Here is an 18,220-nt window from a genome sequence, read left to right as displayed (position 1 = left end):
CGGGAGGCTGAGGCAGGAGAATCACTTGAACCCAGGGAGGTGGGGGTTGCAGTGAACTGAGATCACATCACTGCACTCCAGCCTGGGCGACAGAGAGAGACTCCGTCTCTCTTATATTGGCATTGCCTAGCCCAGTAAGTGCACTGCAAAAAAGGGGGCACAAGGCATGAGTGTGTGTGGGTGAGACATGGCCACAGTCGGATTTAGGTTCTCATTCTAAAAGTGATCTACCTGGATTTGGACAACGAAACAAAAACCTGCTTTAAAACAAGTAATACACTGAGAATAAACGATTCTGTAGCTACAAATCAAGCCAATCCTGCAAGCTGAGTGTAACTGAGCACCTGAGAATTTGTACAAAGTACTTACATGGTGCCTGGCACACGCAGTCACTGCTCCATGAACGTGAGCCATTTTTAATCACCAACAGCATGTCACGCTTCCTGATGGAAAATCGACTTGCCAGGGTGCAGAGGGGAGGCCGAGGCAGCAGGAGCGCGCACGTGGCAGGAAGCGGACCGCTGCCGGGCACCGCAGCAGGGCCGTGGCCATGGAAACCGCTCTCCAACTGTCTCGGGCTCCGCCCGGGCAACCAACGCAAAATTTGAAATGTGCGTAAGGGGCTGTTCTCTCTTATTCACTTCTGACTTGAGGTATATTTAGTTTCACAAAGTCACTGTTCCCCGAGGCTAAGGCCAGCGGGCTCGGCACTATTTTTACCTTTTCCATCTGCCAGGCGCTGCGGCTGCAGGAGCAGGCGTGGCCAGCAGAGGGCGCCCGCGCCACACCTCGCGGAGGCCTCCCTAGAGAGGCTGGAGGCGGAGCCGCAAAGGGGAACCACACTTCGGGGTGGGACAGGGAGGAGAACGGAGACCACCAAGTCGCAAGACACTCCCCCCACTGACTGAGAACTGATTCCTCAATTCTCCTTTTCTACCAGTTAGATCGAAGACACAAGTTTCTGGACAACTAGATTCTGGCTAGGGATGACGCACGGGGAGGGGGGTCCACCGGGGCTCCTCACGTGGCAACCTGAAATAATTGCCCAGGCCAGGGTTTCCAGAACAAACTTCATCGTGTGTAATTTTCTCATTTTCAATAAAGGCATAATCTTTACATGTGAAATTGAATGAAGGTGGCCTGATTTTTTTTTTTTAAACTTTGAAATCCTTTTATATAAATGAATTCCCAAATCACAAAAAAAGAAATCTTTTGTCACACACCAGTCCCAACTTTTCCATTGAGGCAGTGTTGCAATACTCCACAATCCTGTGAATGAGGACGCACTGTTCCGCTGAACGTGAGATCCACTTAATGGACAAAGGCTATTATCTGAGATCAATTACCCACATTTCTAACACGTGTGTGCAGCCACCCAGTGCCCTCTGGTTCTGAATATACATAGCTAGATTAGAGCTTTTAAAAAAATGTACTTCCATACCCAGCTGACCATATTCAGGGCACCCAAAGGAATAGAGGTTTCCTTTGCAGTCCATTATCATACTGAATTCAGCCCCACAGGCCATTTTGGTAATTGGCTGGCCGTTGTACATTATCTGAAAAGAAAAGAAAGGAGACTTTCATTTTTTTTTTTAAAGACTGATAAAAAGCCTCTACCTCTCTGCATGTTGGTGGGAAACAATTACTAGGTTACAAAGGGAAGTTTAATAAACTCAACAATTCTGAAGGCAAAAGCTGACGGCATTTCTAGAACACAAAGCTTAGAAGATATGTAAAGAAGCACCCTCACGCCCCCCACCTTCCTAGCACAGAGCACAGTTCAAAGCCCAGCCACTGTCTCTTTTTAAGATCAATAAGACCAAGTCCCTCCCTTCCTTCATCACCTAAACCACTAATTAGGCACTTAGCATTCTTCTGCCATTAGCAGTAGTTTGTTTTTAAGGTATAAATCTCACCCCTCCAGCTCCAGTTTCTTAGAAAAAAAAAAGACTGCCTATCTTTTATTTGTGTTCTAAGAACCTGGCTGGTGACTTTATACAAGGTCAAAACAAAGTATTTGCAGGTAAGTACAATTACATCCATACAACACGTCTCACTTTCCTTGGAACAGAACAGGCTTACGACAAGGCATTTCTAACACATTTCTCCATTTGGAAACAAAATGTTTTCAGGATGGTTTTCAACCTGACCACAGACTACGCCTGTTTTAAAAACTACAGCAAGGCTGTGCACAGTGGCTCACATCTGTAATCCCAGTAGTTTGGGAGGCCGAGGTGGGCAGATCACCTGAGGTCAGGAGTTCCAGACCAGCCTGACCAACATGGAGAAACCCTGTCTCTACTAAAAATACAAAATTAGCCAGGGGTGGTGGTGCATGCCTGTAATCCCAGCTACTCTGGAGGGTGAGGCAGGAGAAATCACTTGAACCTGGGAGGCGGAGGTTGCAGTGAGCAGAGATTGCATCATTGCACTCCAGCCTGGGCAACAAGAGCGAAACTCCGTTCTCAAAAAAAACAAAAACAAAATCAAAAAAAAAAAAAACCCTACAGCATATAACTAAACATCCAGGACCTCTTTTTACAAGGGGTGAATTAACTCAAACAACGGAGACCCCACCTCAGAAAATCAAACACAAAAGTAAAAAGAAACGAAAAGCCATGGAGCCGGAGCTGAGGAGGAGTCACCTGCGCGGGGCTGGGGACAGCGTCTGTCTGGTTGCCAAGGCCCAGCTGCCCCATCTTGTTTTCCCCAAAAGCAAACACGGAACCCGTTTCTGGAAGGAAAGAAAAATATCACAGAAGGGAAGATAATGGTGAATGTTTTGAACTACATTTAGAATCAAAAGCATCAAAATAATAAAAACAGCTCATTTGCCAGGGAGAAGGCAAGTGAGACTGCCCAAAAGCTGGCAGTGCAGACGCTTCACAGCAAAGTCATTTCACATCAGAAACTGGGTGTGCAGAGATACGCAGGGCAGCATCTCCCACTCCCAGATGGGCCTCCTATGGCCACTGGGGAGGCTCCCAATGCCCTCAGAAGCCACTCCATACCCAGGTTCTCAGAGCCTCTTTCTGATCTTGACCAAGAGTCACAAGGGTAACTCCACCCCTCCCCCCACGCCCCATCCCCAAGGCAGACCATTTGGCCTCTTGCCAAACTAAGAAACACCAGCAGCCACCTCCTTACCCGTCAAGGCCAAGGTGTGGTTCCGCCCACATGCTGCAGACACAATCACTTCGTGGCTGAGACCCTCGATGAGTCTGGGGGCTTCTACTCTCTTGGTGTCACCATGTCCTAGCTGCCCCTTCTCATTTCGACCTGCAGATCACATGAGAGAAAGTGGAAAAGAGAGAGGGTGGTCCAGGTGGCACCACCAGGCGAAGGCGAGTACCAACACACTCTCAAATGACGCCCATCTGTGTCTCTGGAAGGCACCCTCCAAATTCCCAATAGCAGCCAAGATCCAAAGCAAAGACCGTCCCGGCCCTCTGCCCACTGGAATGGCACCTGCTGCAGCTCCCCCGACCTCCTTCCCTGGGGCAGCAGCGGGACCACCCGTGCGCACCTCCCACATCTCTGCTACAAAGAAGGGAAACGAGAGAGGCTCAGTGTGGTACGGACACCAAGCATAGGCGGGCATGCTCACAGAAATACGCTGTTCCCACTTGGAGTGCCTGCAAGACAACCACCCCGTCCCTACCCTCTGAGATATATTTTAAGACAGCACCCATTTTGACACCTAGCTCACCACAGTTTAATCCCTTTGGTGCTCTGGGCATCCACTGAGGACCATTTGCTGTCTGCCCAACATTTCTCCTCCTTTTTCTACCCTGTAAATGGAGCTCACGGAACAGTGCCAAGCCCACCCCTAGGGATCGCCCCTCAAGGACTCTCAGCAACAGGAACCCTGGTGACAAAGCACAGATCTGCCCTGAACACAACACGCCCAGCCCCACCTCCAGGGCTGCTGCAGGTGCAACCAAGGCCCTGCACCTGTGAACTCCAGCGGAAGGCAGGCCTGAGGCCAACCCCTGCCCCCGAGTCCTCTGCAGCACCAAATTCAGCTCCAAAACAGACGTGGAAGTTGGGTGGGCCAAAAGGAGAGCTGGGAGCCCCTACACCTCATCTACGTTTCAACACAGAGCACCAAGTTCCAAAACAAAAATTCAACCGGCCCCTCTCGGATCCCTCCCGGTAAGAGAAAAACCGCACCTGTAACCTAACATTTGGGGACACTGACGGAGATCTTACAGGCGTGAGAAGTCAGAGTGATTCTAGGGGGTTTTCCAACCTTCTCCAGTAATGAACTTTTCACCCTTAGGTCTGATAAAGGCAGAGAGCAGAGCCATTAAGATAAGTTCCAGCTGCCCTGGAGAAGGCTTGCAGGAGCAGCCTCTGACTACAGAAGGAATTGCGACTAAGGGAAACCAGCCTCTGACTCGCTCTGTAAAGAATGGCAGGCTGAAGGGCCAACACTGGCACTCGAGCAGGAGAGGCAGATACACCAGCTTCCAATGGGAGCTGCCCAAGTTCACAGTGAAAGGCAGGTGAATACAGAGCAACAAGCGTGAGGCTCAGTGGACCGAGTTGCCGCAGGACGGCGGGGGGGGGGGTGTGGGCCACAGACGGAGACCCCCCCCCATGAGCACCCTCCCATGATCCTCTACACTCACACCAGATGGTGCCCCCCTGCCTTCTGGAGTGGCAAGCAGTGGGCCTGTGATACCTCCAACCCTGTCCTCACAAACTGCACTGTCTGCTCCGGGATCACACGTCTCGATGGCGGGACATACATTGTCCCTGCCCACAGGTCAGAACCGAGGGCGCTTTTAGAGCCACCAAGCAAGTGAAGCTCTGTGAGAGATCAGAACTAAGGTATTTTAGGTTTGGAACACTGGCATAAAAGGCTGTGTTCAGTGTTGGAATACGAAGTAGGAGGGGTGCTCTGGGGGAAGGGACACACATCTGTGCCAACCGGGGGAAAACAAACACTCGGGCAATGTCAGCATGCCATCAAGAGACTATAAAGCATAAATTTGGGCCAGACACACTTTAGCTTTTTTCAACAGAAATCACAAAATTAGCCGTGTGCAGGGAAGACAACAGATGTTAATATATTTGGACTTTGGTATAGCAGCTCATGAAATCACAAAAAACAGTTCAAACAGCCCAAAATAAAAATGCAGTCATATGGACTAAAAGCTAGCCAGAGGACCAGCAACAAAGGGTGGGGACAAACGCCAATATACCCCACTGGAGGCAGAGGCCAGGAGCCACCAAAAGGGCTGGGGATAAAATGAGCCTTAGCCCACACCCTGTGACTGGAATGATCTGGAAGAGGACACAGGCAGGAATGGGCCGGCCAGCTGCAGAGGACAGTGCCGTGGACAGAAGCTAACGGAAGAACTGGAACCCATCCCGAGTGCCCAGGTTGAGGAAAAACAGAAGGGAAAGGCAAACAACTCCAAAAAAGGAAACTGAGGTATCTGGGGAAATATCTTAAGAAGCAGACAACACGGACAGTGAGCGACCAAGCCTGCAGAGCAGACTTGCGCAGACCTCAGACACGAGGGCCAAGGCGGCAGGGACGCAGCATCCTATGACATAAGGTGGCAGGTATAAAAGCCAGTGGCATTTCAAGTGGCAGGAACAGAGGTGTCATGTCATATCATGCCTCAAAGAGGAAGGAAACTGTCTGCTGGAAGGACAGCCTGCCTAACACATTCACATACCTCAGTATCAGGAAGATCAAGCTCCGGGCAGAAGATTCAAGAAAATATTGCTTAAACACAAGGAATCAAAGAAGTAGGGGCTGCGTATGGGCAAAAAAATGTCAGGGGGAGGAAGGGGACCTGCATGTAGCGCGTAGACAAGAGATGAGCTGGGAATTAGGAAAAAAGACGTGGGCTGTGAACGAAGGAGCCCAGCCTTCTAAGACGCGAGTCTCTTTTTCCAGGCAAACAGAAGAAAATGCTGTGTGGGGACAGCTGGTGACAGTGGTCCCCAGTGCCCAGCCCCCACGCGGTACTCACCCCAGCTCCACAGCTTCCCTTCCGTGGTGATGAGGAGGCTGTGTGCAGCACAGGAGCCCGAGACCACTGTCCGTACCCGGACCCCCGCCAGGCACCCATACCTATGGGGCCCCCACAAATTCTGACCGAGATTGCGGTAAGCAGCTGCAGAGAGAATGAGAATGCAGATCAGACACCTAGGGGTGGGTGGGGTGACCTCCAAAATGTCACTGGCCACCAAGAAGCCACTTCCTGAGGGTACCAGACACAGGTGTTCCTTGGGTGCCACCCTGATGTGGCTGTTGGGAGGTTGCACAAGGATTGGGTTTGCACTTCTAATCTCTGCGATGCCTCTGAAGGCCCAAAAAACAGAATGCCCAGGAGTTGGCACAGGCCTGGCGTCACCTGCCACCTTTACACCCATTCGGCCCCAGCCCCTTCTGTGGGTCCCACCTCTCTCAGGCCTCAGCCCCACGTGCTCTGCCATTGAGCACGCCCACCCGCAAGTGCCTGGGACCTGGTGCGAGGCCTGTCCAGGAGGCAGGAGTGCTGGCTTTCCACAGCCGTCAGCTGAGGAAGAAGCTGACCCAGGGAACCCCGCTCACCCTGACAGTCACCTGCCCCTCTTCCTCACTCCCTGCTGCCGCCCCGCCTCTCCTTTCCCAGGCTCTCCTGCCCTCCATCTCCGGCCTCCGCCCTGGGCCAGAAGGCTCTTTCTGAGGAGTGACCCAAGTGTCCTGTCTCCCAGTGTTCCCAGCAGGTCCATCAGGCCCCTCGCGGAGGGGCACTGCTCCCACAGCATCCCTCCCACCTCCCCCTCCTTTCTCACCCGTCCAGAGTGGCAGCCGCTTCATGACTCCCTGCCTCCACCCATATATTTGCTTCCCCTAGAATATCCTTCCCACCTCCGACTTATTCCTCAAAGCTCAAGTCAAGCACCAGTTCCCCTCCTTGGGGAAGCCCTCCAGGGCAATGTCCACAGAGAAATCTCCTTCCCTCAGGGTTCCCCTGCCCCAGCCCTGCTCAGCCCACCACAGCTCTCTTCCTGAGCTCCCCGGCCCTCCCACTCCATGAGAAGCCACCCAGGGCCAAAGCTGTAGGCTCCCTCCAGCCTAGACCCTCACAAATGCCTGGCACACAGTGAGCGCTCAATGGGAGAGAAAAGAAACAGTGCCTTCCTCACAAACCCGCCTTCATACCCTATTAGTGGATGGGACAGGGCCAATTTCTTACTTAATTTTTTTTAAGTAATTTTTTACTTTTTTTTTTCGAGACGGAGTCTCACTGTGTTGCCCAGGCTGGAGTGCAGTGGCGTGATCTCGGTTCACTGCAACCTCCGCCTCCCAGGTTCAATCGATTCTCCTGCCTCAGCCTCCCGAGTAACTGGGATTAGAGGTTTGTGCCATCACACCCAGCTAATTTTTGTACATTTAGTAGAGAGGGTTTCACCATGTTGGCCAGACTGGTCTTTAACTCCCGACCTCAAGTGATCCACTCGACTCAGTCTTCCAAAGTGCTGGGATTACAGGCCTGAGCCACCATGCCCAGCAATCTTAATTTTTGAAATTGAGACGCTCAAGAATATTTCCAGGACTGTGGTGATTATCCTGAAATGCTAGCCACCGCCAAATCCAGTGTGTAAGACTGATCCAATGTAGGAACTGATCAAAAGGCTACAATGTCTCTATCAAGCGTCTGGAAAGTATCCGTGAACTCCGTTTGAGCCCCACTCTCTGCTCCCAGCAGAGGGCGCCACATGCTCCCTCATTCAGGTGCAGGGGCCAGTGGGTAAGACTCCTGGTCGCAGGGGGCAGGAGCCAGCCTATCCCACCTGGCACCTGAGGCAGCACACCTGCAGACACCTCCCCTGAAAGGAGGAAAAGGAACATCAACAATTTCCTGGGGAAAGAGCAAACCAAAAATAAAAGCCTCATGGTCTATATTAGAACTTAAGAAAAACCCAAGGAGGTGGCACCTAAATTAAGATTCAGGAACTGTATTAATACAAAACTCAGAAGGGAAAAAGAGAAACCCAAGGTCTCTTTGTCATGAAGAGAAAATGACGGTATGACTGACGAGTATCATCACGACCCTGTGCCACGGCACAGGAGGCCAGGGGATGCCAGGCAAGGGTGTGGTGCCACACTTGACCTAGATTGGCCAAGGGGAGTCTCAGGTGGTCAGATGCTCCTGGACTTACCACAGCATCTTTCCCTGCAGTGCCCAGGATGCCATCAGCTCCTGAGGAGCAGGGTTGGGTTTCTTCTGGCCTCCCAAGGAAGGGCTGGAGGGATGCAGGGACCAGGCGGGGGAGCAAGTGAAATTAAATGCCCTGCAGCAGTCCCAGGCTCTGTGGTCAGACTGAGAAGTCAATTCCCATGGCCTCCGGATCCCTGGGGTCTGGTCCTAATCACAGAGCTATGTGTGGATTGCTGTGCTATCTTGCAAAAAACAAGACATCCAGGGTGCTGGTTTTCACCAGATCTACAGCAACATATATGTACGGGAGACAACAGAGTTAACTAGACGGTGGGACTCCAACCCTGGCCCTGCCACTCGCTTCCTTTGGTATTTACTGCCCTTCTCTGGGCTTCTGTATCTTCAATGTCAAGCGGGCTGCTCAGTTGAAGAACAGCTTTGAAAAATGACGCAATACGGGCACAGGACTGGCAGCAAGGCACCATCAGCACCTGGGCTTACGTTACTGCAGACCAGGAGGCGCTTCCTTGGGACACCAGCCACTGTGTGGACGTGGCCCTCTCCTGGCTTGAGCCTGAAGGCTGGGCATTCTCCAAACAAGACGTTGCTGCTACCTGCAACTTAAACCCATTTCTAACTCAGCTAGCCCCCCGGTGCTGCTGATTCATAAGCTGTTTTCATGGAACAAGGTGATTTCCAACGCCCCTGTTTTAAGGTGCCAAGACGTGCCAGCATGCAAATATTTGTTCATGGGGCAAAGCAATGCTGGAAAGCACTTTGGGAGTCTTTCCAGATGAAATCAAGAAGCCATAAAAGTTGGCTACGTGCCAGATGGGCCATTTCCCTTAAGGTAAGACACCAGTTTTCCAAAGGTAACGGGACAAAACATTTCTTCTTAAGGACCTCTCTGCTTTCCCCCGCTCCAGACTGTTCTGTCAAACCAGTTCCTACAACAATTTGGCAGCTTGCAAAGAAACATGGACTCTTCTGCAATGTCTGACATTTTGACATCTGACATTTGACAAATGTCTAGGACATTCTGACACCATCTCACAGAGCCACTCTCTTCATTTTAATGAAAACAAGTGACATGAGAGGGAAGATGGAAAAGGTGGCAGTGTTCATATTTCAGGATACTACTTATATTTTCCTGATTAATCTTAACGGAGTTAGTGAGTCACTGCAAAACTGTGCCTTTAAAAGACTAAGATCAGGGTTCAAATCCAGCTCTACCACTACAGTGGCTGTGTGGTCTCAGGCAAGTCACTCGGCCTCTCTGAAAATGCATGTGTAAATGAAGTGAATACCTACCAGGCAAGTGGTCAACAGAACCTAGCACTTAAGAAGCATTCAATGGGTTTAACGACACCATTCTCATACCTTGCTGCTTAGGCACTTCTTTTCGACCAATCAAGTCCCAGTTGGTTGCCCCAAAAATCAAAAGCTGCCCTTTGCACTTTGACCCTTCAAGTTTCTGCAGAGACAGAGAAAGGAAAAAAGAATTAGCGTGTAAGTCTGCACCTAGCTTCCCAAGGCCGTCCAACGACAGCACGAAATGAAAGAAAATCACTCGTTAGCCCTCATGTCACCTGTGACCTCCACACGAACAGAGTCTCCCCACACTCCCCTCCCTCATCAGCAAGTGGCAATGCGGGCAACCCCAAACCTGCCCACAGCCGCTCACTTGCTAAGCCCAGGCTCATTTTTATCCTTTGACTTCCCTTTAAAATAGCTTTTGCAAAACACTAAAAGAAATAACCCAAATACATGCCTCCTTCGCAAACTGATGTACAGAGGTATTTGCAGGAAGCCTGCCGGACACTCGGGGGCATTACATCTGGCTGGTCCTAGGGCCAAGGGCCATTTCACATGGCAAGCACAGTCTGGGACCTCAAACCCACATCACTTCTGCTGCCCACTCTGCCAAGAGCCTTTCCATGGGGACTCAGGAAGTTAAGTAGAGAACAAGGTTCGATTTCTCCACTGAAGGGAGACCAGGCAGAACAAAGCTTTGGTGAGTATGCAGGGGTCCCTCACGCCGGTCTCCATGAGCCTGGGGGCCAACGGTGAGTGAAACAGGACCTCCCAGAGGCTGGACTTCTGGAGGAACAAGCTGTCACAGCAGCCAGCATACTCCAATGTTCATCCTCAGTCTCTCGACACATCAAGTCATCAGGGCCACCAACTCTCATACTGTCAACGAAAACCTATGCCATTTAAAAAGGCCATTGTTCACTTCTGGGTGGCACTCATAATATTCTCAGCAGTTTGCTTCCTTAAATGTCAAAATATACTTTTTTGAGTAAGCTGTTAGTGGAAAACTCAATTCTGAACTCCCCACTCAGTCCACACTGGCAAGGGCAGCATTCATTACTATCACTTTCTGCTCTTACACATCATCTTTCCTGGATGTGAAAAGGAAAGAGATTTCCTTCTGTTTACAGAATTGTTCTTGGAAGGCTTCAGGAAAAAAGGCTGGCCAGGCGCAATGGCTCACGCCTGTAATCCCAGCACTTTGAAAGGCCGAGGCGGGCAGATTGCTTGAGCTTACAGACCAGCCTGGGCAACAAGGCAAAACCTTGTCTCTAAAGAAAATACAAAAATGAGCTTGTGGTCCCGGTTACTTGGGAGGCTCAGGTGGGAGGACTGCTTGAGCTGAGGAGCTAGAGACTGCAGTGAGCCAGAATCACACCACTGCTCTCCAGCTTGGGTGACAAAGCCAGGCTCTGTCTCAAAAAAGAAAAAAGGGCCAGGCACAGTGGCTCACCAGCACTTTGGGAGGCCGAGGCAGGCGAATCACAAGGTCAGGAGTTCAAGACCAGCCTGGCCAATAGGGTGAAACCCCATCTCTACTAAAAATACAAAAAAATTAGCCAGGCATGCTGGCGTGCGCCTATAGTCCCAGCTACAGGAGGCTGAGGCAGAAGAATCACTTGAACCCGGGAGGCGGAGGTTGCAGTGAGCCAAGGTCGTGCCACTGCACTCCCAGTGTTGCTGCCCAGGCTGGAGTGCAATGGCGTGATCTTGGCTCACTGCAACCTCTGCTTCCCAGGTTCAAGCGATTCTCTTGCCTCAGCCTCCCAAGTAGCTGGGATTACAGACACCCAGCTAATTTTTTGTATTTTTAGTAGAGACAGGGTTTCACCATGTTGGCCAGGCTGGTCTCCAACTCCTGACCGCAGGTGATCCACCCACCTTGGCCTCCCAAAGTGCCGATAAAACGCCAATAAAATAACGCCGATAAAATTACTCAACCATGCCAATAAAAATGTATTTGTGGGCCAGGCATGGTGGCTCACGCCTGTCATCCCAGCACTTTGGGAGGCCGAAGCAGGCAGATCACCTGAGGTCAGGAGTTCAAGTCCAACCATGGTAACAAAGCCAGTCCTATCTCAAAAAAAAAAGAGAGAAAGAAAAAGGCCCAATCATTCTACCCCTACAGTGTGATCACCCCACAGGTATGCTTTGGCAGTACGGCTCACGCATTTCTAAGATTACACATCTTCGCCAGACGCAGTGGCTCATGCCTGTAATCTCAGCACTTTGGGAGGCTGAGGCAGGCGGATCACGAGGTCAGGAGATCCAGACCATCCTGGTTAACACGGTGAAACCCTGTCTCTATTAAAATTACAAAAAATTAGCTGGGCATGGTGGCGGGTGCCTATAGTCCCAGCTACTCGGGAGGCTGAGGCAGGAGAATGGCCTGAACCCCAGAGGCGGAGCTTGCAGTGAGCCGAGATCACGCCACTGCACTCCAGCCTGGGCGACAGAGCGAGATTCCGTCTCAAAAAAAAAAGAAAGATTACACATCTTCACGCAGATGAATTCCATTTCATAAGAACCTTTACACAACCCAAAACTGATTAGGGCGTCCACCAAAATATAGGTTCCGTCACGCTTGCCCACCCCACCACATTATGTAACAGGAGAAAGATGGTCAATCTACAGGAATGCATCCTGCAGTTGTCACGAAAAGGGAAAGTGAGGCCAGCCGCGGTGACTCCCGTCTGTCACCCCAGCACTTTGGGAGGCCAAGGTGGGTGGATCACCTGCGGTCAGGAGTTGGAGACCAGCCTGGCCAACATGGTGAAACCCTGTCTCTACTAAAAACACAAAAAATTAGCTGGCTGGCTGTAATCCCAGCTACTTGGGAGGCTGAGGCAAGAGAATCGCTTGAACCCAGGAGGCAGAGGTTGCAGCAAGCCAAGATCACGCCATTGTACTCCTGGGCAACAAGAGCGAAACTCCGTCTCAAAAAAAGAAAAACAGGAGATGGGGAGGGAAGTGAAACAACACGGAAAGGGAGAACAACTTTGCCACATTTAAATTATTTAGAAAATGACCTTAATCAGAGGGTGGCCCGGCCCCTGCAGCACCCACAACTCAAGTTACTTGAATTGGAGCCTAGTTTCCCGATTATCTCGCCTTCTTTGTTTAACTGGCAGGCCTGGCTGGAATATGCTACAGCTCTACAGTCAATGGGTTCTGTCAAAGTCCCTGTGGAAGGAGGGGCCTCTGAGTCCTCTGCCCAAGCCTACCAAGTTGGCATGGAGGAGGCAGTGGAGACCCAGGAATGGCGCTAAGGCACTGGAGACCAAGCTCCCAGGCCAGAGAGGAGCCTAGAAAAGAGCCCTGGAATGCCAGCAACTGTGGACCAGGCAGGCTGAGGTTCATGTGCACCTGTGCTCAGCACGCACCATTGAAGTCAAACCACCCAACACTGAGATGCAATCACTGCAGCAAAACTTCACAGTGCTGGGCCACACCAGAACCCTCAGCTCTATCAGGCCAGAGGGCATGGTTCAGGGCAAGTTCAGACAGCCAGAGCCTAATCGCAGTGGCCTTGGCCTTGAGGAGGGAGTTTCCTGGGTGACCTGGACATTTGGTCAAGGGCTCATGAAGACAGACTCATCAGGCTAGCTAAGCATTTATACGCAAACCCAACCATGTCAATAAAAATATATTTGTGGGCCGGGCATGGTGGCTCTAGCCAGTAGTCCCAGCTACTCGGGAGGCTGAGGCTGAGGCAAGAAAATGGCGCGAACTCAGGAGGCGGGGCTTGCAGTGAGACTACATTGCGCTACTGCACTCCAGCCTGGGCGACAGAGCGAGACTCCGTTTCAAATAACAAAAAAATATATATAGATATATACACACACACGTGTGTGTGAAAAACCCTGGTAAACTGCGTCTACTCCAGTGACAGTGGTCAGATTCCTATGAAGGACATTAACTGTTACTCAAGTTTTTACGTCATGGACCCTATTTCCTCACACATTAGATGGAGGTTACTGTATTTCGTTATTATTTACACAACTGTTTGCTCTAAGCTGCTTTCTTTTATTCTCTATAACTTCTTTCCTCTGTCTTTAATTAACATTTAAATTGAGTAACAGAGAACTCCCAGCACCCATTCTCACTTAAGGGGTACTCTTCTTCGTCAGAGACTGGAAACGACCAATCGTGGGAGAGACTCCCGTGCTTGGGGGCTCCCTGGGCGGGGAGAGGGGGTGGGACCAGTGGGTGTGTGGGTGTCTGAAGTTCAATGTTCCCTCCCAGGCTGAATTCAGCCTTCCCTGATGGGTCTACAGATGTTTTTTTGGTTGAACTCAGTGTCTGCTACACTGCTTGTGTATGAAGGTCACACAGCAGACAGCCTGGCAAACAGTCTCCCCAACAAGATGAGTGATTTTCATGTCATTTCACCTGGCTGCCTCTAGCAACCTGGTCACATAACCTGGGCAGAGACACATGGCCACGGACAGAAAAGGCACTGAGCTTCTTCAATCAACAAAATGGGATTTCTAGTCTAAAGCAATTTTTGAATTATGATCCAAATGCAAGGTGCATGAGTCAACCTTTTAACACAGGTCCATTTAGAAGACCACTGCTCCCGGGGAGGTAAGACCCCTGGGAACAATGCCGGCATCAACCAATTACCTAAGGGCCATCAACTGAAACAGACTTCCAGCTCGGCTTTCAGTTTTATTTATTTGGTCCTTTCAGATTCAACACATATGTCTCAGGGTCCACAAAACCTTGGCAACTCAAGACTGGAAAAACTACAAAGATCTGGGCAGTTTGCGACACTCACCTGTTTTCTAGGATTTGGCCAAGGCTGCTGCCTTTACTTGCTTTAGGAGATTATGAAGTTTACAAAGAATTAGGACTGAATCTACCCTAGTGTGACACTGCGCCATAAATATTTGGAGTTCCTGGCAAGTAACTTCCCAAATCCTTGGAATCTCCAAAGCAAAGTCTTTTGTATGCTAATGACTGACACTGGCAGCCCCCAGGCAGTGGGAGCTTAGGGACTTTCAGCCCCACCCTCCAACCTCAGGAGGAAGGGAGGGGACTAAAGGTTAAAGTGATGATCAATGGCTTAATCTACCATGCCTACATAATGAAGCCTCCATTAAAACCTGTAAGGACCAGGTCACAGAGCTTGTGGAGAGCTGAACATGTACCAGGTGGGTGGTCTGCAGAGGGCATGGAAGCACAGTGCCTCTTCCCCCACATCTAGCCTTAAAGGTCTCTTTATTCATAGCCTTTGTAATATCCTTTATAATAAACTGGTGTTTCCCTGAGTTCTGTGAGCCATTTCAATAAATTAATCGACCCCAAAGAGGGGGTAATGGGAACCCCAACTAGAGGCTGGTTGGTCAGAACCTACCAGGGCCTGGACTTGCCACTGGTGTCTGGGGTGAAGGGACAGTCTTGGGGACTGAGCCCTCAAGCTGCGGAAATCTACCTCCAGGTGCATAGTGTCATAGATAAGCTGGAGGACCCCCTGCCAGTGTGTGCTACAGAACTGATTACTTGCTTGATAGTAGGGGGAGACCTCCCTTTACGTCTAGTCATAGAAGTCTTGTGTTGGGAGGCCGGGCGCGGTGGCTCACGCCTGTAATCCCAGCACTTTGGGAGGCCGAGGCAGGCGAATCACGAGGTCAGGAGTTCAAGACCAGGAGTTCAAGGTCAACACGGTGAAATGCCACCTCTACTAAAAATATAAAAATTACCCAAGCGCGGTGGCAGGTGCCTGTCATCCCAGCTACTCGGGAGGCTGAGGCAGGAGAATTGCTTGAACCCAGGAGGTGGAGGCTGCAGTGAGCTGAGATCGCACCACTGTACTCCAGCCTGGGAGACAGAGCAAGACTCCCCGTCTGGGGGTGGGGGCGGGGGCGGGAAGAAGTCTTGTGTTGGTTGTTGCGTGGTGAGAGAGCAGAGGAAAAAAGAAAAACGTGAGTTTCTTCTTAACACTTAGGCAATGACAATGCATCTGCCATAAGAATGTTCTATAAAATGCACATATTTTACTCAAGGCAACTCTGCCCCTCAACAATGTCAGTATTTGGCTCATCTTCTACAAGCAGCTTTGGGGTCACTGAAGGCAATATGGTTTTGGATGTTTCCTGGGCGGCTGCTTTCACATAGACCTCCTCCCAGCAACCCTGTGCAGGGGGCAAGGTGTGCAAAATGCTCAGTAAAAAAGGTTCTTTCTGCATCAAGGACTGCTGTCTGCCTGTGGTAGCAGAGTCCCTAGGACTGCTCAACAGAGAGACAGAGACCAGAAACCCGGGGCCAGGGAGACTGGGCAGGAGGCCAACCCAGGACAGGGGGCAGAGGGCCGCCCTAGGCCTATGGAAAGGCAATGGGGCTGCATGGACCCAGCCCTGACCATGAACCAGACTCAGTAGATGCTAACAAAACTTAAACGTGGGGCACTTTGGGAGGCCGAGGTGGGTGGACCACCTGAGGTCGCGAGTTCGAGACCAGCCTGGCCAACATGGTGAAACCCCGTCTCTACTAAAAATACAAAAAATTAGCCAGGTGTGGTGGTGGGCATCTGTAATCCCAGCTACTCGGGAAGCTGAGACAGGAGAACTGCTCGAACCCAGGAGGTGGAGATTGCAGTGAGCTGAGATCGTGATATTGCACTCCAACCTGGGCAACAAGAGCTAAATTCCAGTTCAAGAAAAACAAAAGCAAAACTTAAATGCAGGATGTGCACTTTCCATGAGGCATAAAAGGGCATCATTTGTTGAACCCTCAACCTCCCAGGTGCTCTGATTCTAGAACAGCACCGACAGCCCAAAGAATGGGCATCATGGGCCGCCTTGGTTTTTAAGTGGATGGAGAAAGGAAGATGTAGCTTTTAGAGTCCTGCTTAAACACATATGTAAAATAATAATGTATTTATGTGTATTAACAGGAACTTGAAAGCTGCAGTGGACTGCTGTTTACTCACATTAAGACTTACAAACGGCCGGGCGCGGTGGCTCAAGCCTGTAATCCCAGCACTTTGGGAGGCCGAGACGGGCGGATCACGAGGTCAGGAGATCGAGACCATCCTGGCTAACACAGTGAAACCCCGTCTCTACTAAAAAATACAAAAAACGAGCCGGGCAAGGTGGCGGGCGCCTGTAGTCCCAGCTACTCGGGAGGCTGAGGCAGGAGAATGGCGTGAACCTGGGAGGCGGAGCTTGCAGTGAGCTGAGATCCGGCCACTGCACTCCAGCCCGGGCGACAGAGCGAGACTCCGTCTCAAAAAAAAAAAAAAAAAAAAAAAAAGACTTACAAACGTGCAGCCCAACAAACGGCTCACACCTGTTATCCCAGCACTTTGGGAGGAGGCTGAGGCAGGCAGATCACTTGAGGCCAGGAGTTCAAAACAGCCTGGCCAACATGGTAAAACCCAGTCTCTACAAAAAGTACAAAAATTATTCGGGTGTGGTGGCGCACACTTGTAATCCCAGCTACTCGAGAGGCTGATTAGCACACAAAAACCACTTGAACCTGAGAGGCGGAGGTTGCAGTGAGCTGAGATTGTGCCACTGCACTCTAGCCTGGGCCATAGAGGGAGACTCTGCCTCAAAAAAAAAGACGAGCAAATGCGCCATTTCCATTGACAAATCAGCTTCAAGCTGCACAGCTGGAGGCAGAGGTGGGCCAGGGAGAGCCAGTGTCATTCACACACTCCCTGTCACTACCTTCTTGGGTCAACCTGAGCATGGGGGGGATCTTTTACTCTGATGGCAAAACTCAGCGTTCCAACGGCCTGGAGCTGTACAGCTGACAACTGGAGTCTTGGATGTCCAAACACAACCTTGCTTTTGGAAACTCACTCAAAATAGGATACAGGAGAGGCGGAAGCTCACCTGGCCTTTCTTTTTAGTTTTGTCCTAACATACTGTTGGGAGGGCAGATGTCTGCAGTCTGGCACAGCAGATTAGATGTCAAAGGAAAACAGTTCCTGTGTTCCAATTTCTCAATACTTTGGTCATTGTCTAAGTCTAGCCTGATCCAAGACCCTGGGCAGGCAGGACCTTTTGACAGCTTTTGACGGGCTCTCCTCTACTGCCTAACCGGTTAACCCTTTCACCCAGAGGGCAGTTTTACAAAGCATATTCCCATGTGCAATTTGCAGGGACATCAGTTACAGCATTTGGAGATCCAGTTCCATCCATGACTCTGGACAAAGCCTTCAAATTCTGTGCCCCAGTTTCCCTATCTATAAAGCGGACGTAGAAAATGTGTTATTAGACACTGCCTGCGCTTCTCTGGAGGAAAGCACTCTGCTGTTAACCCTTGAACACCCTTAGGAGATGGGCACTTATGGAAGGAAAAAAACCTCTCCGGGTGTCAGGCTCTACACCCCAGGTGGACGTTCTTACTCTCGGGGGGTCCTGAGAATCTGATGAAAACTTAGACCCTCTTCTGAAAAACATGTCCCACACCACACCAAACTTGCAGAAAGTTCTGGGGGGGGAGGGGATGATGTGGCGGCAGATGCCAGGTTCAGATCTCCGGCTCTGCAGGCTTTTTCGGGAACGTTGAGTCGAGTCAGCCACGACCTTAATTAAAATTTGAGAAAACAGAAGCCCGCCCAAGACCCTTGGAGATGCTTCTTCACTGGCGGGCTACAACAGAGCCCACCCCGAACATCCTGCAGCTTCGGACCACCGGCGGCAAACAAAGCCTGAGCACCGCTCAGCCGGGGGTCTTCCCAGACCTCGGGGGAGGGCTCTGCGGAGCATGCGCCCTTGCAC

At 50.8% G+C, this 18,220-nt stretch overlaps 1 protein-coding gene across 1 annotated transcript in view; it reads right to left on the bottom strand.

Moving 5' to 3' along the window:
- Nucleotides 1-18,220, bottom strand: part of RCC2 (regulator of chromosome condensation 2) — a 33,145-nt gene that overhangs the window by 12,792 nt on the left and 2,133 nt on the right. Inside the window, exons 3-8 of the mRNA XM_011934075.1 lie at nucleotides 18,085-18,197; nucleotides 9,552-9,645; nucleotides 5,994-6,137; nucleotides 3,148-3,279; nucleotides 2,646-2,734; nucleotides 1,442-1,556 (exon numbers count right to left, since the gene is read on the bottom strand). Of these exons, the coding sequence (XP_011789465.1) occupies nucleotides 1,442-1,556; nucleotides 2,646-2,734; nucleotides 3,148-3,279; nucleotides 5,994-6,137; nucleotides 9,552-9,645; nucleotides 18,085-18,197 (687 nt within the window). The remainder of the gene's footprint in view (nucleotides 1-1,441; nucleotides 1,557-2,645; nucleotides 2,735-3,147; nucleotides 3,280-5,993; nucleotides 6,138-9,551; nucleotides 9,646-18,084; nucleotides 18,198-18,220) is intronic.

The sequence above is a fragment of the Colobus angolensis genome, unplaced genomic scaffold (genome assembly GCF_000951035.1).
Source record: "Colobus angolensis palliatus isolate OR3802 unplaced genomic scaffold, Cang.pa_1.0 Scaffold130, whole genome shotgun sequence".
Lineage (NCBI taxonomy): Eukaryota > Metazoa > Chordata > Mammalia > Primates > Cercopithecidae > Colobus > Colobus angolensis.
Note: the sequence above shows the minus strand (reverse complement) of the source record. Positions and strands in the feature narration are given on the sequence as shown.